Source organism: Palaemon carinicauda, chromosome 4, assembly GCF_036898095.1.
Source record: "Palaemon carinicauda isolate YSFRI2023 chromosome 4, ASM3689809v2, whole genome shotgun sequence".
NCBI lineage: Eukaryota > Metazoa > Arthropoda > Malacostraca > Decapoda > Palaemonidae > Palaemon > Palaemon carinicauda.
The window spans coordinates 186,409,566-186,433,727 of NC_090728.1; the positions used below are offsets into that span (position 1 = coordinate 186,409,566).

The 24,162-nt window shown below is 39.7% G+C and overlaps 1 protein-coding gene across 3 annotated transcripts in view; it reads left to right on the forward strand.

Moving 5' to 3' along the window:
- LOC137640269 (serine/threonine-protein kinase TNNI3K-like) overlaps nucleotides 1-24,162 on the forward strand; it is a 152,800-nt gene that overhangs the window by 112,202 nt on the left and 16,436 nt on the right. For all 3 annotated transcript variants that reach the window (XM_068372865.1, XM_068372866.1, XM_068372867.1), the window contains 10 exons: nucleotides 197-406; nucleotides 2,148-2,280; nucleotides 4,039-4,183; nucleotides 4,440-4,620; nucleotides 13,343-13,474; nucleotides 15,078-15,261; nucleotides 15,558-15,673; nucleotides 22,883-23,044; nucleotides 23,204-23,401; nucleotides 23,577-23,693. In XM_068372865.1, coding sequence (XP_068228966.1) covers nucleotides 197-406; nucleotides 2,148-2,280; nucleotides 4,039-4,183; nucleotides 4,440-4,620; nucleotides 13,343-13,474; nucleotides 15,078-15,261; nucleotides 15,558-15,673; nucleotides 22,883-23,044; nucleotides 23,204-23,401; nucleotides 23,577-23,693 — 1,578 coding nt within the window. The remainder of the gene's footprint in view (nucleotides 1-196; nucleotides 407-2,147; nucleotides 2,281-4,038; nucleotides 4,184-4,439; nucleotides 4,621-13,342; nucleotides 13,475-15,077; nucleotides 15,262-15,557; nucleotides 15,674-22,882; nucleotides 23,045-23,203; nucleotides 23,402-23,576; nucleotides 23,694-24,162) is intronic.

Below are 24,162 nucleotides of genomic sequence, written 5' to 3' on the forward strand. Positions count from 1 at the left end.
AGTATTCAAAGAAGTGTTTTAGTAATTTTAATTATTCAAATGAAGGGATTATGGTATAAACAAGAAATTATATTGGTAATGACTGTAATAATTTTTAGTTTCAATATTTTTTAGAACTGCATGTAAAATATGAACAATTTTATTTTTCTTCCAGGAGTATGGTTTGTTAAATGATACTTAAAATCCCTTTTTGTAGGGTGACGTTGACTTGGTCCGCCTTTTTCTTGATAAGTGCAATCATTTGGATCACACTGGAGCTGGAAGTTTAACGGCGCTCCACATATCATGTTTAGCTGGCCATTTGGAAGTCACCCAAGCTTTAGCTCAACGAGGTGCCAACATAGAAGCAAGAGATGCTGTCTCTTTTTCACCTCTGCACATAGCTTGCCTCTTTGGGAATGAATCGGTATGTTTGATTGATAATGTATCCTATTGCATGATTTATTTGTTTAGATTTAGTTTAGCAATCAGCCTGTTAGAAGGGCGTCATATAAATTCCACTTACAAAAATTCCTCAAAGAAAATTCCACCCAGAAATATTTCCCCCATATAAAATTCCACCCACAAAAAATTTATTTTATAAATGTTACTTCTTTTACTTATTTATTATTATATCATGAAACATTTCTTTCCTGTATGTTTAATCATAAAATAGAGATTGAATTGACATTTATCCTTTATAAAGTAATGTAATATGGGAAATAGAAACACAGATAATGTCAAAAACATTTTTTAATCTTTGAATCTGTTGAAAATATAAAAAACAGAATTATATTTATAAATTTTAATGCATTTTAATTGGTTGTTTGTAATCGGTTCTTAATTCAACGTATATCAGATAATAATATAAACGGAAACAACATAAAATGTTATTCAACTATGCAAGTTATATGTTATATCTTTTGAAAGTACTATAATGCATGGCAGTTCATAAAATTTTGACTAGTTTTATCAATCTTTCATTTATAGACTTGTATTTTTTTTCTGAGCAGCGTCTCCTCGCCCTAACTTGTTAAGTGTACCCCCCTCCCCTCCTGGACCACCTTGCTGTTAATGTACTGTCCTGCTTTTTTTTACCGTTAGCAGTCATTTCACTAATAATAGTTTTTCAAAGTTAAAATTAATTTTTATGCTTATAATTTGGATTTATAGTTATATATAGGAATATTAAGTAGATAATGGAATAAAAAAACAATTAATACGACTATATATTTCAAAAGGCTGTATGATACGAAATGAAAAATATTATACGATACCTCTTTGCATCATTATACTTTTGTTATCATTATTAGACTCCTCATCTAGTATTTCATTTATTTCATCTAGAGAAATACGCCTCTTATGTAGGCCGCTCATTGTGAAAGAAGCAAAACAAATCACCCTCTCTGCATAAATGCCTAAAGTGCACTGAAAGGAAATCAGAGTTACCAGACAGTACCAGTTGTCTAACGTCAAGCGTCCTTCAGAAGAAAAGTTGCCTGACACCATATAAGTTTCCATTTGCAGCCTACATATGCTGAGTGTTGTCAAATGGTATTCCTATAATTACTTTGAGTGAACGTATTATTATGGGACTGATGACTTGAAACTCCCATTTAAAATTATGAACGTAATATCCCGTTGAAGGTGGTACCGAGTAGATTTTGGTAACCGTATTATTATGTTGATAACGCTTAACAGGTTATAATTTTAATTTGAGTAAGAGCCTCCTCTTTATAGATTGAAGAGCAAAGTACCCACAAATTTGGATTGATACTTGTTAGCGACGCTCTTGTAGCACTATTAAAACCTTCCACATTATTGTTCGTCCTAGGTACATTTCACATTTCAATAGGAAAAAAAAGAGGTTCATCTCTGTCTCTGTTCCCCTCTTCCACACTGAACACCATTATAGGTCTGTTTGAAATATGAAATAACATCTGTAGGTATATCATCTGGTAGTTTTGCCTTCTTTGTCCTCTATATCTTACATCTGTAGTGCAAATTTACCTCACATGGCTATTTATACCAGTGGATATGCTTACCTTGGAAGAAAGTTATAAGGTTACTAACAGCCATTAGCAATAGTAAAAAAGAAAAAAAAATCAAGTTTTGTGTTTATAAAACAAAAATTTTATCATGCTTAATTTAGATTTTCTATCCCCTAGGTTGTGGAGTATTTGTTGTCACGTGGTGTAGATGTGAATATTTCAGGGTCAGTGGGCGACAGACCTCTTCATTTAGCAGCTACATGGGGTTATTACAGAATTATGCAGATGCTGCTAAAAAAAGGAGCCAGAGGTATGTGTTCTTACTTATTTTGGTATTACTGGATTGTTAATAATTTGCACACACTGATTTGAAGCAAAGCATGAAAGGACATATGCTTCCACAGAAAACTGTATATCCCTTATGAGAAAAAAGTGGTAAGTAGACTACAATTTCATAGACGAAATAAAAAACTGGATGTCTATTTACAAAGAGAAATGTTAACTTAATGGGTAAATAGTTTATATCATTTATGAGAAAACCCAGTGTTTGAACAGAGGCTGTTTTTTTCATTTGAGAAAATCTGCACACACTCAAAATCTGAAAAGAAATCAAGAAATAGCAACTCTGTTACTACCTGCAAGTTGCTGCATGTGCTAGCTCCAAATATAAACCTTTTCACCTGTTCCATAGTCAGAACTGCTTACAAGAGGATTACAGGGTACAAAGGAGGGCAATAATTTCCAAAGTAATGAGTTTGTACCGAAAAATTTATTTGTGCACAGAACTTAATTAACGAAAATCTTTAAATGCAGGGTTTGCAAGTATTTTTAATAAAGTAATGCTGTTTGTAGGTACAGTGAACCCTCGCTACTTCGCGGTTCGACCATCGCGGATTCACCACTTCGCGTATTTTTTCCATAACCCATATATATACAGTAATATATATATATATATATGTATGCATGTATTTATGTATATATGTAGGTATGTATATGTGTATACATATAAATATATATATATATACACACACACACACACATATATATATATATATATATATATATATATATATATATATATATATATATATATATATCTAAAGTAGGAAGATGTGATGTAGTTCTAAGGGAAAAGTATGGGAAATATGTCTGGGTAATAAGCAAAGCTCTACCTCCAGTTTGTTTCTTCATTATGATCAGAGATAAATGTAAACAAAACATTGGTTGCCATTTTTTATCGTGCTTTTTAGCGTGTTTAGGAAATGCATGATATAATATCACCTTTAATATTTGTGCCTGTTTTAGTTTAGGGTACTGTAGTACATGCATTAAGTGTTCTGTACTATAAAGGGTAGTTTGTTAACAGTACTACGTACTAGGGAAGGTTTTAAAAGTCTGAATATACATGTTGAATAAATAGGTAAATATGGTGTCACTACTTCGCGGATTTTCACCTATCGCGGCCGCGACTGGAACCTATCTACCGCGATAAACGTGGGTTCACTATAGAGTAAATTTTCTTGAAATACTGTCCTTTGCAGATTGCATGGTAGGTGTTATTTCAAGTGTCACAGAAGAGAAATTTGCAAACTTTAAGGATTTGAATGAAATTAGGAATTATCTGACCTGTTTTGATAATATATAGTTTCAGAGGGACTTCCTAGGCCGTATCGGCCTTTCTGTGTGTTGTTATTAAGAAAAGAGAACGGATATGTTCCTCAGTGGTGGGGACAGGCTCTGAGGTCCAAAAACATTCATTAATTTTGTCACCTATTTTGGGTCCTGTAGTAGATGGAGAATAGATTGTTTAAGTAGTTGCTCAGGTGGATACCAGATCTCTTTAAACTGATGCTTTGAGGTATTTTTCTATGAATATCCAAATTTCTGCCTTTAAACAAGAATCTTCAACCTTCTTATGTTTTATAAGGTAGTTTGTGAAAGCAATGGAAAATTATACGTTGAGTAGATACTGTACTGTAATTGATAGCATTGGTATACTCTTATTAAGTCTCATTGCAATACTGTATGATAGATAGAAAATTTTTTACTTTTCTTTCATTCAAAACAGTAAAAGTTCAAGACGAAGAGGGTAACACTGCACTTCACTGTTGTGTTCGAAATGGTCATTTGAACATTCTTAACTTATTGCTGCAGCCCCAATTCCGCAATGATGTCCATGTCACTAACGTATATTTAGACACACCATTGCATGTGTAAGTATCATTTGATTTACAAGGCTTTTGATTTACATTACAGTGTTTTAAAAGTTATACTGCTTGTTCTGTAAATTATTTAATCAACAATACTTTGATATTATTCTGAGAAAATAAATGGATAAGGATTTTTGTGCATTGTCTATTAAAGGCATAGAATTCAATTTGTGAAGGTATTTCCATATGCATTTTTGCCATTATGCTTCTGATGTGCATTGTTGTTATTTCCCAAATACTATATTTTTTTTCTCAACAGGGCTTGTTATCAAGGATGGCTAGAGTGTGCAAAGGCCCAGTTAACTTATGGTGGCTCAAGCTTGTTGCTGAAAGAAAACCTTTGGGGAGAAACTCCCCTTCATGCTGCTTGTACTGGAGGTTATAGCATTGATCTTGTTGATTATCTTCTGAGTCAAGATGCTGCTTTTGTCAATTATCAGGTAAGAGTAATTGTTAATTCAGCCCTTGCCATTTAAAAAAAGGTTTCATGCAGACCCCTTAATCATATAAATGCTCCACTCACAGACCCATGTATTTTGCTCCCTTGCATATAGTTTTAGGAAAGTGTTAGATTTGTAGGTAATGCCAATGTATGGAGGAGGTGTGTGTGTAGTAAGCCTACCTCATTTTTGTGTATGACAGACAAAGTACCGGAGATGTTGGGAACATCTTGTTGCTGCAGTAAAGGCATATTGATAATGTACAGTATTATCTATTACAATGAAATTTCATGTAGGTAAATTATTATAACTTAAATCAAAACTTTAGAAATATTTTAGTTAAAATAAAATACTTTTATTTGAATACATCTCCTGCAGCTGCCCAGAAAAGGAATTTTGACAAAGGAAAAATCTTTTTTTGGGCGAGGGACCTGTGTCGCCCAGTGAAATGCTCCTTATAGCGCCATTTCTAAGGTATAAATACTGCTAAATATACCAGAGAAAAGGTTGCATGGAATGCCAGGAATATACCCAGCTCGCTCACCCTTATAGGGTGTTGGTATAGAAACTGGGGCGTGTTAAAACCACTACCAGAGGTCCCTTACCAATTAGTCTTCTCCTTCCTCAATATCCCCCGATACTACGAGGTGCCGTTTTACATCCGACTACTGCCTGCTACTACGGCTACTGCCCCCCCCCCCTACTACCACCACCCACACTTCTCTCATCATTTCTTTTCTAGCACCGTGATATCCACTGGCATTCGTTTTCATAGCTTCTTTGTGACTGTTACTCAGAAATTCATATAAGCAAACTAGACTTCTTTTAGATAATGTCCAGAAGAAACAGACTGGGCATACCAGCTACCTGCTGGCAAAACTTTCCAACAAAAGATTACTACAGTAATTAAGTGAAAGGTTTTAAAGGTTACTCATGAGTGGCAAAGACAAGGGACAGGTCAATGCCTTAGAGACCGACCATAGAGTCAGCCCTCCTAAAAATTCCATTCATTTCATAACAGACATAAGTACAGTGCAGTCAAAACTCTGTTTTCACAGTTTTAATATTCCAAATTTTGAGATCCATGAAATATTTAAGGTAATGTTTCAATTCTTCACGGATCCTGGCAGCATCATCGTGGTTAGGATTGGTGCTCGCAGCCCAACGTTCTTAAATCACCCATGCTTCTTTGCACCCGGCCTTTGCTCAGTTTCCCTGCCTTCACAACGGAACTTCTCTGGCTGAATGTCTCATTCTTCCAGGATCCTTCATTGTGAAATAGTTTCCCACAAGTGTTAACTTGTGTATCTTATTTAAAGATTAGTTTTTCAATATTAATCTTACCCGATGATCATGTAGCTGTCAACTCTGTTGCCCGACAGAAATCTAAGGTCGGGATACGCCAGCGATCGCTATACAGGTGGGGGTGTACACAACAGCGCCATCTGTGAGCAGGTACTCAAGTACTTCTTGTCAACAAGAACTCAATTTTTCCTCTGTCGTGCCACAGGCAAGACCTACTAAATACGCCGTCCCTAACTGGATTTGTTTTCACAACGTTTTGGTGAAGTACACTATTCCAGTTTTGAGCTTTCGCTATGCAGGGGTTTTATCTTCATTTCAAAACTTGAACTCGTTTTGGATAGATTTAATTATGGTGACGAAGAGAGTATGGACTCTCTTTCACTTTTAAATGGCCGACCCTTCCCTTAGACGGAAGTGTTGGTGACGAAGAGAGTATGGACTCTCTTTCACTTTTAAATGACCGACCCTTCCCTTAGACGGAAGTGTGTTTAGGTTTTTGGTAATTTTGCTTAACAAGTTATAGATCTATTTATTTTATATCTCTCCGCCATTTATAGGCCTCTTCGATTAACTTTCCATTTATTATAAACTTATAAAAAATTAATTTTTATGTTTGTTTATATGCGACCTTTCCTAATAGTAGGCGGTCCTTACTTGGAACCGAAGTTAATTAACATTGAGCCCGTCATATCGTATTTCCTTTTAAGAATTTATACTTTTTTAATTTTAATGTTTTTGAAAGAATTTCTTTGATAGTCTCGTACTGTTTTCAAAGATGAACTAACGTTTAGTTTAGTCTCCGCAGTTGTTGACGTTCAGAACGTTCAACATGCGCTCTATCGTTACGATAGAGAGAGAGTATTTCACGGTTTCACGTTGCAGTAAGAGTAAACCGATTCTAGCGTTTCGTTCATTCTTTCTTAGCTTAAATGGTTTTAATTCTAATAAAGGAACTTTTTATTTGTGAAACCTTTCAGTTTTTTTCCTTTAACAAATAATATGTTTTAACGATATATAATTGGGCTCATCTCTCAGGTTCTAAGTCAAGAGAGAGAGAGAGAGATAGAGACGGAGGGAGAGAGAGGAGAATAAACGTTTCGTTCAAGCGGGTAACGTCGTTTTTTACTCTTCTCCCTAGTCGCTATAGGGGAAGAAGGTAAAACGTTTCTAGAGTTTTATTCTTGTTCCCAGGCTTTTTGCGGTGAGAGATTTTAAATGTAGTTTATTTGATCTAGTGTTTAGTCTCTTTTCCAGCCACTGAATTCTTTATCTTTCATTATGTTTTTCTGTTGCATTGTAAAACTGTTTTCGCAATTACTACCTTTTAATGAAGGATAGGATTGCGTGTTTCAGGTACAAATCACTTAAAGTTTCGAGTTCAGTGAAATAAGTGCAAACAGAAAATCAAGTGATAAAGTGATATGCGCAAAGTGTTACAGTGTTGCGTTCGAGGGTTCGTCTGTTCGTGCCAGTTGTTCACCTAGTCCGATACCTCTTACAAGCTCCCAAGCCCAGGGGAGAAGTAATGTCGAAGGACTTATGGGTTCCACAGGTCTTGATCGACGAACAGACGTTTCCCTCCGTGGTTTCGGGTGTATCTACACACGTTGCCGACGTGATCACCCCACCCACACAAAGACGAGAGAGCCCATTTATTCCTCGTCTGCGGAAGAGGTTTCTCGCAGAAACCATGGACCAAATCTTGCAGCTTTTAAGTGCAAGTCGGTCCCTTCCGCGCAAGTCCAACGGCCTAGGTGTAGCCACTGGGTCAGTTCGGACTCGCTGCAGTCTTCGACGACTGCACACCTTCCGAGAGAGGCAAGGTGGTACCGCAACAGGCAGTAACTCCGTCTGTTGCCGCACCAGCTGTTTTAGACCCTCAGTCACAACGGACAGTAGCTCCGTTTGTTGCCGTCTTTTATAGACCCTAGTGGTCCATGCTGCAGATATGCAGTCTCAGCTTGCTTCCTTCATGCAGGAGTATCGTGCTGAGAAGGTTGACACTGCACCTGTTAACCTACAACCTGCCACGGTTGTGCGCTCAGCAGATACTGCGGCTGCCTGCTCCCACACTCCACCTGTGAGAGCTCCACCACCGATGCGCAGTCGACCCTGCCAGACGCATGTTCATGCTGCACCCTCCGTTGACATGCGTGAGCTACCACATCAGCAGTGGGAAGGTGCTGTCAAGCTGCCGTGTTTTGCCACAATGCGGCATGCTCCGCAACCCACGGCAGTCCCTCCCACGCACCAGCACTCCGCTTTTGTTGTTGCCAGCTCCCACACTCCGACTGCGGAGAAGGTTGAGGATGCACCCGTTGGCCTACAGCCTGCCACGGTTGTGCGCCCGGCATGGCTGCCTGCTCCCACACTCTTGTTGTGAGAGCTCCTCCACCCATGCGCAGTTGACCCTGCCAGACGCATGCTGACTCCCACAGACACACGGAGCTCTCCGTTGCCGTGCATGAGCTACCACAAGCTGCCGTGTTTTGACACGGTGTGTCAGCCTCAGCAACACTGTGGTTACCGCCACTCGCCCGCAGCAAACTAGTCAGTCAGGAGTTGAGGCTTCCCCACACAGCTTTGGTTGTTGCCAACTCACAGACTGTCTAACAGTTACATGACATTGCCTTCTGGTGTGCTACTAATACACCAGTGCTGTATGTCCTCACGCACCTGTTGGGGTTGACAGTTCAGTTTTTGACAGTTCACAGACTGTCAAGCAGTTTCATAACGTTGCCTTCTGGTCTGCTGCTTATGCACCAGTGAAACCCTCACTGAGATAACCTAGCTTTTCTCGGACATGGTTCCTGTAGATGAGAAAGTGCTGTTCTCCCTCCTTCTGATATTCCCTTGAGGACTCTGTCATTTGGAGAGGAGCCTTAAGCTGCTTAGCCTCCTATGGACTTTAATTAAAGCATAACATGCTTCCAGGGAGGGTAAATGGTTCCGCTTCAGTCGCTAACCCCGTCTGTTGCCACACCTGCTCCCATAGACCTTGGGCTTTGTTGCAAGACATGCAGTCCAAGCTTTGTTTTTTTTTTTTTTTTTTTTTTTTTTTTTTACGGAGAAGAACCTTCTTGCCAACGACCTTCCTACCGGTTGGTTGTACGTCCTGTTGACGCTGAGGTATCCTACTCACGTCCGCCAGTTGAGATGGTTCCTCCACCGGTGCGACCCAGTGTGGGTTGCCAGTCGCACGTTGACGTTAAGCTACTCTCGGAGGTGGTTGTGGACGTTCAGTGTGTCACTGGGAAGACGTTCAACAACCAGCAGAGGTGACTTGTTGTGACGCAGTGCGGCAACCTCAGCAACCCGATAAGGGGTTGTCTGCACTACCCAGACAGTCTAGACAGTTTCGGGTTGTCGCTGTACCTCCTCGCATCCCCATGGTTGACAGTTCACAGACTGTGCAGCAGTACCATGATCTTGTGTCCGGCTCCGTCACGCATCCACCAGTGCGACCGGATTCAGCGAGTCAGACGTTGCCCACTCCGTTGCTGTTTCCTCATCAGTTTCGGATGAGGAACCCTCTGATGAGGACATGGCTGAACAAGACGATCAACCCCCAGCCCTGCTATCCATCCAGAAGATGCTGAAGAAGGAACACGGCCCTGTCAGGCTGTGGATGAGTCTGGTTAGGACACTGTCATCCGTGGTTCAATTGGTGTCACTTGGAAGACTACACCTCCGTCCTCTTCGGTTTCATCTAGCTCTTCACTGGAAAAGGACAAGACGCTAGAAGCGGTCTCGATCCCGGTTTCCGGAAGATAAGTCTGGTCTGACTTGATGAAAGGACTTTATCAACCTTTTATAGGGTCTTCCCCTGACTGTTCAGACTCCCAACCACGTTCTCTTCTCAGACGCATCGGACGTAGGCTGGGGTGCGACCTTAGGCGGTAGGGAATGCTCGGGATTATGGAACTCGAGTCAAAGGACAATGCATTTTAACTGCAAGAAGCTTCTGGCAGTACGTCTGACCTGGAAAAGCTTCAGGTCTCTCCTTCAAGGCAAAGTAGTGGAGGTGAACCCGGACAACTCCCTGCTTTGATGTTCATCTCCTAGCAAGGAGGGACCTACTCTCTGACATGGTGCGAGTTCGCAAGTGACCTCCTCTCCTGTTCAACAGGTCTAGACTTTTCACTAGTAACAAGTTTCTTCCAAGGCAACTTGAATGTCTTAGCAGATTGTCTCAGTAGGAAGGGACAATAATTCCAACATATTGGACCCTCCACAAAGATGTATGCAAGAGACTTTGGGTCACCTGGGGCCAACCAACCATAGATCTCTTCGCAACCTCGATGTCCAAGAGGCTCTCAATACTTTGCTCACCTATCCCGGACCCAGCAGTGGTTCTTTTAGATGCCTTTCTACTAGATTAGTCTCATCTAGATCTATATGCATTCCCTCCGTTCTAGATTGTCAACAAGGTACTGCAGAAGTTCGCCTCTCACGATGGGACAAAGTTGACACTAGTTGCTTCCCTCTGGCCCGCGAGAGAATAACTTACCGAGGTACTTCGATGGCTAGTAGACGTTCCCAGAACTCTTCCCCTAAGGGTGGACCTGCTACGTCTGCCACGCGTAAGAAGGTACTCCAAGGCCTCCACGCTCTTCGTCTCACTGCCTTCAGAGTATCGAAAGACTCTCGAGAACTAGAGGTTTTTCGAAGGAGGCAACCAGAGCGATTGTTAGAGCAAGGAGAACATCCACCCTTAGAGTCTACCAATCGAAGTGGGAAATCTTCCGGAACTGGTGCAAGTCAGTATCCGTATCCTCGACCAGTACCTCTGTAACTCAAATAGCTGACTTCCTCTTATCTGAGGAAAGAGCGATCTCTTTCAGCTCCCACTTTCAAGGGTTACAGAATCATGTTGGCATCAGTCTTCCGTCACAGAGGCTTAGATCTTTCCAACAATAAAGATCTACAGGACCTCCTTAAGTCTTTTGAGACCACGAAGGAGCGTCGTTTGGTTACACCTGGTTGGAATTTAGACGTAGTTCTAAGATTCCTTATGTTAGACAGGTTCGAACCACTTCAATCAGCCTCCCTGAAAGATCTCACCTTTAAGACTCTTTTCCTGATATGCTTAACCACAGCTAAAAGAGTCAGTGAGATTCATGCCTTCAGCAAGAACATCGGATTTTATCCGAAACGGCTACATGTTCTACATCTTGGTTTTCTAGCCAAACACGAGCTGCCTTCTCGGCCTTGACCAATATCGTTCGATATTCCAAACTTATCGTATGGTTGGAAATGAACTAGAAAGAGTATTATGTCCTGTAAGAGCTCTTAAGTTCTATTTTAAAAACCTTTACGAGGCCCGTCTGAAGCTTTATGGTGTTCAGTTAAGAATTCATCTTTGCCTATGTCAGAGAATTCTTTATCCTATTATTTTCAGACTGTTAATACGAGAAGCTCATTCCCTTCTGAATGAGGAAGACCAAGCTTGGCTGAAGGTAAGGACACACGAAGTTAGAGCTGTCACAACTTCCGTGACCTTTAAACAAAATAGATCTCTGCAAAATATATTCGACGCAACCTTTTGGAAAAGCTAATCAGTGTTCGCGTCTTTTATCTTAAGAATGTCCAGTCTCTTTACGAGAACTGCTACACTCTGGGACCATTCGTAGCAACGAGTGCAGTAGTGGTGGGGGCTCCACCACTACAATTCCCTAATTCCAGAACCTTTTTAATCTTTCTCTTGAAATATTTTTGGGTTGTCCGGAAGGCTAAGAAGCCTTCCGCATCCTGGTTGATTTGGCGGGTGGTCAAATTCTTTCTTGAGAAGCGCCTAGATTAGAGGTTGTGATGAGGTCCTTTAGTATGGGTTGCAACCCTTCATACTTCAGCACCTAGGAGTCGCTCAGCATCCTAAGAGGATCGCTAGGCTCAGTAAGGAAGACGTACTTAAAAAGGCAGAGTAATGGTTCAAGTCGACTTCCTTACCAGGTACTTATTTATTTTATGTTTGTTATTTTGAATAACTGCTAAAATGAGATACAGGATACTTAGCTTCTAATGTTAACATGTATGCTGGTCTCCACCCACCACCCTGGGTGTGAATCAGCTACATGATCATCGGGTAAGATTAATATTGAAAAATGTTATTTTCCTTAGTAAAATAAATTTTTGAATATACTTACCCGATGATCATGAATTTAAGGACCCTCCCTTCCTCCCCATAGAGAACCAGTGGACCGAGGAGAAAATTGAGTTCTTGTTGACAAGAAGTACTTGAGTACCTGCTCACAGATGGCGCTGTTGTGTACACCCCCACCTGTATAGCGATCGCTTTCGTATCCCGACCTTAGATTTCTGTCGGGCAACAGAGTTGACAGCTACATGATCATCGGGTAAGTATATTCAAAAATTTATTTTACTAAGGAAAATAACATTTTGTGTACTTTATGTAGGAATATGAACATTAGAGTATGTCTTTGAAGCACACTGCTAGTAAACTTGTTTGCAACAAATGAAGATTATTGCCCCCAAAAACATGTATCTAACTGCAAGGAAATAACTAATCTTTGGCATCAGTGTGTTCTTTATAGCCTTCTTTTACTCCTAATGCATAATCCAAGAAGCCTCTCATGATAGATAGGCGTCAGAAACTAGTCATGCTAGTTTTAAATAAGCAGAAGCAGCTGAGGCAATCATTAAGCTATGTGGAAACTACAAGTGACTGTTATCTTTCAAAATTAATGTTTCATGTTAAATGCCATGATGTGTTTGGTGTCATTCCTCTTGAAGCCTGTCTTCCTGCTAGCAAACTTTTGTTTCCTCCATTCCGCAGACTTCTTTTCATTTTGTTAACGCAGAAATTTTTTTAAGTAATTTTTATTAAGAGTTATAAGGCACCCCCAAACCATTTTGACCATTGAGATTAAGAAATCTCGTCCTTTTCTAACCATACATTTTTTCATCGTTTTGAAACTAAATTCCCTTAAAGAACCATCTAGCAGTTGCCAATGGATTCCTAGTTAGCTATGTGAAGTCCACCTTAGTATGAACCCTTCTAAAATTCTTCTTTCCTAGTATGATACTCAAAACAGAATTTTAATGGATTTTGCTTCTCTTAATACATTAGTGTTGTTTCTTACTACATTTAGAAAAGTATCTTACTTCCAGAATTGTGATTAGATATTCTCAACTTAACCCAGCACTTCATGTGTGTGACACAATTCCATAGCTACTTTCATATATTTTGTTTGCTTCCAATGCAATCACAAGAATGCAGTGCAGACACAAGAATGGGGATTTTTCTTGTTCTACCCCATTAAGTCACTCAACTTAACCCAGCACTTCCTAATGAAAATATATATATTTTTTTAATTAGTTAAAGTTTAAGGTTTGATTATGTTTTAATCTAAGGATGTAATTTTCAGGCTAATAATTTTTTTTGTTTATTTCATAGAGTCCTGATGGTCATACACCGCTTCATTCTGCATGCTACCATGGAAATTCTCGTCTTGTGCAACTCCTCTTGAGTCATGGAGCAGATACAAACATTACAGCACATGATAGAAATAATAACTCTGACAAAAGGGTAATGTTAGCTAGCAAGCTATTTGTCAATTACAATATAATTAAGAATGTGGGTATTGATGAAAAATTAGGAGGATTGGGTAAAACTGATTTTAGATTAACATCAAAGATTTATTTCATTTTTCCTTGGTAATCATTTTCTATGATTTATAATTTAAATAATCTTTTACTTAATTAAACTTGTAGTAACATCTCTTCACTTTCCTCCTTTTCATTTTCTGTCTGCATTTTCCTCTGATTTAGTTTCCCTATTTGCATGTTTTTTTTTTAATCTTTCCAGGTTATGTTTGTCCTGCTGTTTCATTATGTTATTTTTCTGACAGAATTCTTGTTTATCCTCACCATCTCAGTGTTTTTTTAGCCTCTGGACACCACTTCTCTTGGAAATTTTATCATTTGTAATATGATCATACACTCCAGCCAGGAATCATGGTTGTATGATACATTATTTCAAATTATCCACTTTCTTTTTGTTACTATTGCGCATAGAGAAATATAGGTCTTATACCTGCATCATGAATTTTGCTTTGCTTACTGTTTTTTTACCAGCAGTAACAATCCCTTTTCAATTTATCCAGACTGTTCCTACTCTGTTATTACTTGCCTCCCAATAATACTGACCTCACAAACTAACATTGGCAAGGTAAGAGAATTGTTCGTCTCCAAAGCATGTTCATCCTGTATAATTTGGTGTTCCTCTCTCTCATCATCAAGTCCTTTACATTTTGGGCCTGAAAATCCTTTATTCCATTTACATCTTAGAATTTTAAGCATCTTCTCTGAAACGATCTGTCGAGTATAATACATAGTTGAGTCTTACCTTTATCCTCACTTGTCTCCTGGAGTATCCACATGGCCACTCTCCTGTCTGGACATATTTCTTTGCTTCCTTTCACTTACTCTGATTTTCAATCATCTTTCCATTTCATTTCAATTTTCTAAACATTGGTAAGACTTCCCACTCAGATTCTGCTGTTAATACCAGGGGATTTGTATATAGCAGCTCATAGGATCCACTCCTTTATTGTTTCCTCCTTGACTAATATAAACAATAAAAGACTCGCTAATTTCTGCATTTCACCTTGTACTTTTAATTTGGAGTCGGTAGTCAATCAAGATTGCATGGTAATAATGATGTCTTTGTATACCAGTATTATAAGACTTATTACTCACTCTACTGGTCAGTTATCAGGTTTTTATATATTCTAAGGAGCTTGTAGAGGACAATCTCACCCAGTACTTTCATGTCACTTTCTGTTCAGAGTTGTTATGCATCTTTTTCATTATTTATTATCCCAAGGGACTTTTCAACCTCTCTAGCTGTTATATTCTCTTAGTTACCGAACATCCTCCAGTTCATGGTAGTCTTCTTCATTCATGAGATTTTCAAATTATTCCCTTTATCATTCCACTGTTTCCATTCTTATAATTCGATTCCTCCGTTTTTATTTTCATTTAGGCCTTGAAAGTACAGAAAAATATTTTATCACAGTAATTTTGTTTCCAATGTGTAATTAATTTGAATACTTTTTTAATGTGCAATATTGTATTACTGTATTAGTACAACTTAAATCTAGTATTGTAAATCATTACTGAATTTCTAGGATGAGCAAACACCCCTGATGTGGGCATATGAACGAGGGCATGATGATATTGCCAACGTATTAAAACATTATCGACGCCCAGGGTTACATGAAGATTATGCGAGAGCTGATTACCTGTCTGGTTTGGATACATCATATTTCCCAATTCCATCCCCAATTGGAAAACTTAAGACAATGATGCAAGGTATTGAACAAGAAAGTTTCCTTATCTAATGAAAATTCAAGTGAATAAGCTCAAAGGAAACTTAAAATACTGTCTTTAGCAAACATTTAAAGAAAACAACGGGTAATTCACTTAGGGTAATCGTGTATGGGTGTTTTTCCGTTTGAACTTCTTTTTAAGTTGTACCTAAATTTCTTAAAATATTCCCTATTGATTGTAACATTTTAGTCATATGATATTGCATGTCAGTTATGACAAGATTTATGTTTTAGTTTATCATTTGTACTAAAGTTTTTGTTTTTGTTTTTATACACCAGAAAAAATTGATGTTTTATATCTTCGGTCTGTTCTACCTCCTGACCTTCACCTCAGTCTATCTGATATTGAAAATCTAGAAAATATTGACTCGGGATCCTTTGGAAAAGTTTATAAAGTAAGTTTTCTAAAAATATTTACACAAATTTTCATTTGAAATATTTACGAGTGCATTTTCTTTTATTAGTTACACTACTTCCGTAATTGAAATTTTCTTTTCAAATGATTTTGTTGACAATAATAATTCAAGTTTTATTTCTTACACATTTTCCCCGTATAAGATGTTAAAATATAGTAAAATTAAGTAATTTGGTTATTTTGAGACAATATTAATTTTCTTTGTCATCATTTTACATACAATATTTGTGACTGGAAATGATGAGGGTCTGCATTTAGTAAATCACATTTTTAAATATTTAACTTAGCCGGTGAATATATAATAGCTGCAACTCTGCGGCTCGACAGAAAACACACTCAAAAAACTCGCGAGCGATCGCTATGAAGGTTGCGGGTGTGCCCACCAGCGCCAACTGTCGACCAGATACCACTCTTGTATGTAAACAAAACCTTCAATTCTTCTCTGTCGACGTTGACGACAAGACGTATTCATACTCGCTGTAGAACCTGGAGTTTTCTTAACATATTTGGTGAAGTACTTCATTTTGGTTTGAGCTTTCGCAGTACAGGTGTTTTATCTTCAACTTAAATCTTGAACTCGTTTTTGGATAGATTTAATTTTTTGATGACTTTGGATTGTTTTTTGGACTTTCCTTGACTTTTAAATGGCCGACCCTTCCCTCAGTACGGAAGTGTGTTTAGGCAATTATCTTATCACGTTATAAATTAATTATAGATTTTCCTCTATATATTTTATATCTCAACCGCCTTTATTAGGCCTCTTCGATTAGCTTTCCTTTTATAATAAACATCAAAATAAATTTTAATGATTTGTTTATATGCGACCTTTCCTGAGAGTAGGCGGTCCTAACTTGGAAACCGAAGTTAAACAACGTTGAGCCCTTTCAATCGTAAATAGCTTTTAAAGAGCTAATGATTTAAAACTTATTAAATGAATATTTTTTAATAGATATTTTATGAAAGATTTTCTTTGAATAGTCTTCGTACTGTTTCAAAGATGAACTAACGTTTAGTTTATTTATGCTACGCAGTTTGCGCTCTATCGTTACGATAGAGAGAGTATCACGGTTTCACTTTGCAGAAAGAGTAAATCGATTCTGACGTTTTGTTCATTCTTCTTTCAAAGCTTAAATGTTTTAAATTCTATTTTAAAGGAACTTTTTAATTTCCTTTGGTCAAATAACCTGGGCTCTTCTCTTAGGTGCGAAATCAAGAGAGAGAGAGAGAGAGAGAGATAGAGACGGAGGGAGAGAGAGGAGAGAAAACGTTCCGATCTTTATCTCGTCCCAAGCGGGTAACGTTGTTCTCGAGTTACTCTCGTCCCTAGTCTCTGTACGGGGAGAAAGGATAAAACGTTTTTAGTTTTTTATTCTCGTCCCAAGGCAATGTACGGTGAGAGATTGAAAACGTAGTTTTGAATGAACTAGTGTTTAGTCTCTTCCCCAGCCACTGATTTTTTTATCTTAAAATATGTTTACTGTTTTTTGCTGGTATTAATGTGCTTGCATTATACGACTGATTTCGCAATTACTATCTTTTGATGAGGGTAGAATTGCGTGCTTCAGGTAGAAATCAGTTTTATTCATACCTAATGTGAATTGTTAAAAAATTCGATTTCAGTGAAATAAGTGCAAAACAGAAAATCGTAGTGATAAAGTGATATTGCGCAAAGTGTTATCAGTGTTGCGATCGAGGGTTCGTCTGTTCTTGCCTGTCGTTCGCCTAGTCCGGGACCTCTTGCAAGCTCCCAAGCCCAGGGGAGAAGTAATGTCGTACGACTTATGGGTTCGAGAGGCCTTGATCAGCGAACAGACGTTCCCTCTATGGTATCGGGTGTATCTTACCAAGATCACCCCTACCATAAGGCGAGAGAGACGATTTTCTCCTCGTCATCCGAAGGCTTTTCGCATAAGAAACCGTGGAACAAGGTTTCGAGGCCCTTTAAGCGAAAGTCGGTCCTTTCAGGACAGGTCCAGCGTCCTGGTTTTAACCATTAGGACAGCTCTGACCCTATGCAGTCATCGGAAGACTGCTCGCCGCCTAACAAAAGCGTAACACTGACTCCGAGAGTCTTTTTGTAGGCAAGGTTTTGCGGTCACAGACGTTCCCTCGTCTCTTACCGCAACCATTCCCGAGATCCTGGCTTTCAGCCACCCTAACGTTCCTTTGTGCGTCCTGTTGACGTTGGCGTAGCCAAGTCACGTCAGTCAGGTTGTTTAGAACCACACTCGATGCGGTCTCGTGTGGATTTTCAGCCACATTTGGACGTTACGCCACTTGCTGATGCTCCTGTTGACGTTCAGGACGTTCGCTAACAATCGGAGTTGACTTGTTTTGACGCTGAGCGTCAACCTCCGCATTCTAGAGTTGTTTTGACTGCTCAGTCTAGGCGGTCAAAGCAGTCTCGAGTGGACGCTGTGCGTCCTCACGCACCTGTTGTTGTTGACAGTTCACAGACTGTCAAGCAGTTACATGACGTTGCGTCCTGGTCTCACGCACCTGTTGTTGTTGACAGTTCACAGACTGTCAAGCAGTTACATGACGTTGCGTCCTGGTCCGCTACTAATGCACCAGTGCGTGTGGACTCTGCTTGTAAAGCATTGCCACCACGGTAGGTCTCTCCCTTGCTTAAGACTCAGCTATTATCGGACAAGGTTCCTTCAGATGAGGAAGTTGCTGTTCCCCCTCCTACTGATATTCCCTTGAGGACTCTGTCAGACGGAGAGGAGCCTAAAGCTGCTTAGCCCTCTATGGACTTTAAATAAATCATGCTGATTTTTAAGGATCTTTGTCCGGATCTTTTTGTAACTGCTGCTCCTCGTTCGCCTAAACGTCAGAGCTTACACTAGGCCTAGCTACTTCGAAGCCGTTGTTTTATAAGCTAGTGCTCTCTCGCTCTTCTAAGAGAGCTTTACGTTTGCTAGGCGACTGGTTTATCACCAGGAGGAGTTTGGGGGAGACAGCCTTTGCTTTCCCTTCTTTTAAACTGGCTTATAGAGCGAGAGTCTGATATGACATGAGAGAAGTTCTCGGCTTGGGAGTTCCTGCCTCTGCCCAGATAGACTTCTCAAACCTCATAGACTCTCCCTGGCGCCTGGCCATGAGACGCTCCAAGATTTTACAGGTCGACTTCACAGCTGTTTTCGAGCCTTTGAAGTTTTGCTGTACAATTATGTCATGCATAAACAAGGCTTTCAGGGATGGCTCCATGATCTGACAGCCACGTTCTCTGCAGGAACAAGTCCCTCAGGGATGGCTCCATGATTTGGCAGCCATGTTCACTGCAGGAGTACGTAAGAGGCAAGTGCGCTCAATGTGTTCATTGTCAAGACAAACTTCACGATGAAGTCTACCAGGCTGTCTTGACAGCATTTATGGAAGGCGACTGGATGGTCTCTCTCGACCTTCAGGAGGCATACTTCCACATTCCTATACACCCGGATTCCCAACCGTTTCTGAGGTTTGTTTACAGGAATGTGGGGTACCAGTTTCGAGCCCTGTGCTTTGGCCTCAGTCCTGCGCCTCTCGTGTTTACGAGGCTCATGAGGAATGTGGCAAAATCCCTCCATCTATCGGGGATCCGAGCCTCCCTGTACTTGGACGACTGGCTTCTCAGAGCATCGTCCAGTCTTCACTGTCTGCAGGATCTACATTGGACGTTGAGTCTGGCCAGGGAGTTGGGACTTTTGGTCAACCTAAAAGTCCCAACTGATCCCATCCCAGATTATTCTATATTTGGGGATGGAGATTCGCAGTCAAGCCCTGCTCGAAGTCCAACTAATGCTGAAACGAAACGTTTATTCAGTCAGGAGTTGGAACAGTCTCGTAGGGACTCTCTCATCCCTGGAGCAGTTTGTCTCACAAGGGAGACTACACCTTCTGCCTCTCCGGTTCCATCTAGCCTTTCACTGGAACTAGGACAAGACATTAGAGACGGTATCATTCCCAGTCTCCGAACCAGTAAAGGCATGCCTGAAATGGTGGGACAGCAATATCAGTCTGAGAGAGGGACTATCCCTAGCAGTCAAGAACCCAAACCACGTGTTGTCCTCAGACGCGTCAGATTAGGGTTGGGGTGCGACCCTGGACGGTCGGGAATGCTCGGGTCTGTGGACCTCAAGTCAGAAGAGCATGCACATCAACGGCAAGGAGCTATTAGCAGTCCACTTGGCCTTGATGATATTAGAAGGCTTCTTCGAAACTTAGTGGTAGAGGCAACTCAGACAACACCACAACTTTGGCGTACATCTCCAAGCAAGGAGGCACACACTCCTTCACGCTGCTCGAGATCGCAACGGACCTTCTCTTATGGTCAAGAATTCGAGGCATCTCCCTGTTGACGAGATTCATCCAGGGGGACTTGAACGTCTTGGCAGACTGTCTCAGTCGGAGGGGTCAGGTGATACCCACGGAATGGACCCTCCACAATGACGTGGGCAAGAGTCTTTGGGCTACTTGGGGTCAACCCACCATAGACCTCTTTGCCTCCTCGTTGACCAAAAGGTTACCAATCTATTGCTCTCCAGTCCTAGATACAGAAGCAATCTACATAGACGTGTTTCTACTGGATTGGTCTTTTCTGGACTTATATGCATTCCCACCATTCAAGATAGTCAACAAGGTACTGCAGAAGTTCGCCTCTCACGAAGGGACAAGGTTGACGTTGGTTGCTACCCTCTGGCCCGCGAGAGAGTGGTTCACCGAGGTACTTCAATGGCTGGTAGACTTTCCAAGAAGTCTTCCTCTAACGGTAGATCTGTTACGTCAGCCCCACGTAAAGAATGTCCATCAAAGCCTCCCCGCTCTTCGTCTGACTTCCTTCAGACTATCGAAAGACTCTCAAGAGCTAGAGGCTTTTCGAAGGAGGCAGCCAGTGCGATTGCAAGAGCTAGGAGAGCTTCTACCATTAGAGTATACCAGTCGAAGTGGGAAGTCTTTCGAGACTGGTGCAAGTCAGCATCTGTGTCCTCGTCCAGTACCTCTGTGGCCCAAATCGCAGATTTTCTTTTACATCTGAGAAAGGTTCACTCCCTTTCAGCTCCCACGATTAAGGGCTACAGGAGCATGTTGGCTTCTGTCTTTCGACATAGAGGCTTAGATCTTTCCAACAATAAAGATCTCCAAGATCTCCTTAAGTCTTTCGAGACCTCTAAGGAACGTCGTTTGGCAACTCCTGGATGGAACTTAGACGTGGTCCTAAGGTTCCTCATGTCAGACAGGTTTGAGCCATTACATTCAGCCTCCCTGAAGGATCTCACCCTCAAGACACTTTTCCTAGTGTGCTTGGCTTCGGCTAAAAGGGTCAATGAACTTCATGCCTTCAGTAAGAACATCGGCTTTTCTACAGAAAAAAGCCACTTGTTCACTTCAACTTGGTTTCCTGGCAAAAAATGAACTGCCTTCTCGTCCTTGGCCTAAATCTTTTGATATTCCTTGCTTATCAGAGATCGTAGGCAACGAACTGGAAAGAGTATTATGTCCTGTTAGAGCTCTTAAGTTCGATTTAGCTCGTACTAAGTCATTACGAGGGAAATCTGAGGCATTATGGTGCTCAGTTAAGAAACCTTCATTGCCTATGTCAAAGAATGCTTTGTCATATTTTATCAGATTTTTTTTTTTTAATACAAGAAGCTCATTCTCACTTGAATGAGAAAGACCGATGTTTGCTTAAGGTTAAGACGCACGAAGTTAGAGATATAGCAACCTCCGTGGCCTTCAAGCAAAATAAATCTCTGCAAAGTATTATGGACGCGACTTTTTGGAGAAGCAAGTCAGTGTTCGCGTCATTTTACTTAAAAGATGTCCAGACTCTTTACGAGGACTGCTACACACTGGGTCCATTTGTTGCAGCGAGTGCAGTAGTGGGTGAGGGTTCTACCACTACACTTCCCTAATTCCAATATCCTTTTAATCTGTCTCTTGAAATGTTTTTAATATTGTTTTATGGGTTGTTCGGAAGGCTAAGAAGCCTTTCGCATCCTGGTTGATTTGGCGGGTGGTCAAAGTCATTTCTTGAGAGCGCCCAGATTAGGGGTTTGATGAGGTCCTGTTGTATGGGTTGCAACCCTTGATACTTCAGCTCCTGGGAGTCTTTCAGCATCCTAAGAGGATCGCTGGGCTCCGTGAGGAAGACAGACTTACAAGGCAGAGTAATCGTCTAAGTCAACTTCCTTACCAGGTACCTATATATTTTGGTTTTGTTATATTGATAACTGTCAAAATGAAAAAACTCTTAGCTTATACGCTGTAAACATAATTAACTCTGGTCTCTACCCACCTCCTTGGGTGTGAATCAGCTATTATATATTCACCGGCTAAGTTAAATATTTAAAAATGATATTTTAATTATAAAATAAATTTTTGAATATACCCGGTGAATATATAAATTAAATGACCCTCCCTTCCTCCCCAATAGAGACGCAGCGGGACGAGAAGAATTGAAGGTTTTGTTTACATACAAGAGTGGTATCTGGCCGACAGTTGGCGCTGGTGGGCACACCCGCAACCTTCATAGCGATCGCTCGCGAGTTTTTTGAGTGTGTTTTCTGTCGAGCCGCAGAGTTGCAGCTATTATATATTCACCGGGTAAGTATATTCAAAAATTTATTTTATAATTAAAATATCATTTTTATTGACATTAAAGTATAATGAAAGCCTTGAAATGTACTTAGTTTTTGTGCTATTTTGAGCTCTTGTTTTAGGAGTTGAACCGACCAATATAGCACCTCCTCTAATTATTTGGAACTATGAATTACTTTTTGTGCGGTAGTGATTCCTTAGCTCCACTTCTGACAGTTGAACTGACTAAAAGAGCTTTTTCTTCAATTATTGTTGAGAACTATGAATTACTTTCATTTCTTTGGTTGTAATTTCTTAGCCCTAATCCTGACTGTGGCATTGGTTGTAATTTATTCACCACATCAATTCAGGGTTTCACCGAGTGAGGTTATAGTACTGAAAAAGGCATGCCCATCAAAAGCATGAATACTGAAGGATTCTTTTAAATTAGAAACTATACTTGATTACTAAAGAATATCAAGGTAACAAAAATATTGTAGATATGATTATTATTAAGAGAGAAATTGTAGATACCTAGAAATATGATATAAAAAGATACAAGTTAGAACCTGCTATTTCATATGTAAAACACCATTTCATTATGAGTTTAATAATTGCTATTTAACTGCAGGGAAAATACAAAGAAAAAATTGTAGCTGTGAAAAGATACCGGGCAAATATGTCGTATGGAAAGAGCGACGTAGAAATGTTTTGCCGTGAAGTTTCAGTCTTAGGATCTCTAGATTCACCATACATAGTGAAGTTTGTTGGGGCATGTTTACATGATCCAAGTGTAAGTAATACAGTACTTTCATTCTGCTAAAATGATATTTAGATGCTTTATTGTTGTAGTTTTAAGTTGATTTTGATTTGAGGATAGTGATAAATCTACTGGTTTTTGTACATAATTGCTTATATTATATGTGCACTATAATTATATTTTTCAAAACAGCAATTTGCTATTGTTACGGAATATGTGCCTGGTGGTTCCTTATTCAGTACATTACATGAGCAAAAGCGATCGATCGATACCTTGACAAGATTGAACATAGCGTTGGATGTTGCGCATGGAATGCTGTACCTTCATACTCTACCTCAACCAATCATTCATCGTGACCTGAATTCTCATAATATTTTGTTGGATGATGAGGTTTGTTACCGAGTACAGTATATATGTTTCAACATGAATATCATAAATTACTCCTTATATTCAAGTGATATACAGTACTACTATTCACTGTAATGATTTTTCAAGTCATTGTCTTTATCAACATTTCAGTTTTTATTTGGGACTTCATGTTAACTTTTGTTAATATTTTTCTCAGTGCCATGCAAGGGTTGCAGACTTTGGGGAGTCGCGGTTTGTAAGAAATATATTTGAGGAAAATATGACTAAGCAACCTGGTAATCTGCGATGGATGGCACCCGAGGTGTTCACACAGGTTAGATGACTAACTTATATTACAAAGTTTTCAAGTTCTTTAGCTGGTTTTTGAAATGAGAAATTGAGTTAATATATTCACATTGTGACATTTCTAGATACAGTACTGTGGTACAAGACCATTTTGAAAAAAAATATTAACTTGGCTTAAGATTTTACTAGAAACATTTAACTTAATCAGTAATGGAAATGAACATTGTAGATGGGTAATATTTTGCATAAAAACAGTTTATTATTTGAAAATGATTTAACGATGAAATAAAGTCCTATTCCTAGAATTAGTGGTAGGGGCTTGCCTAGATTATTTTTATTAAATAATTCACTTTATAAAGGTGATGAAGTTATCTCAGTGGATGACACAAAAAGACCCTTTAGCACAATGCACAGTGTGCTGTAGAAGACATATTGGAAGCAGTAACCCCTATGAGGAATAATACACAATCAGGGTATCAACTATGCTTACTGTATGT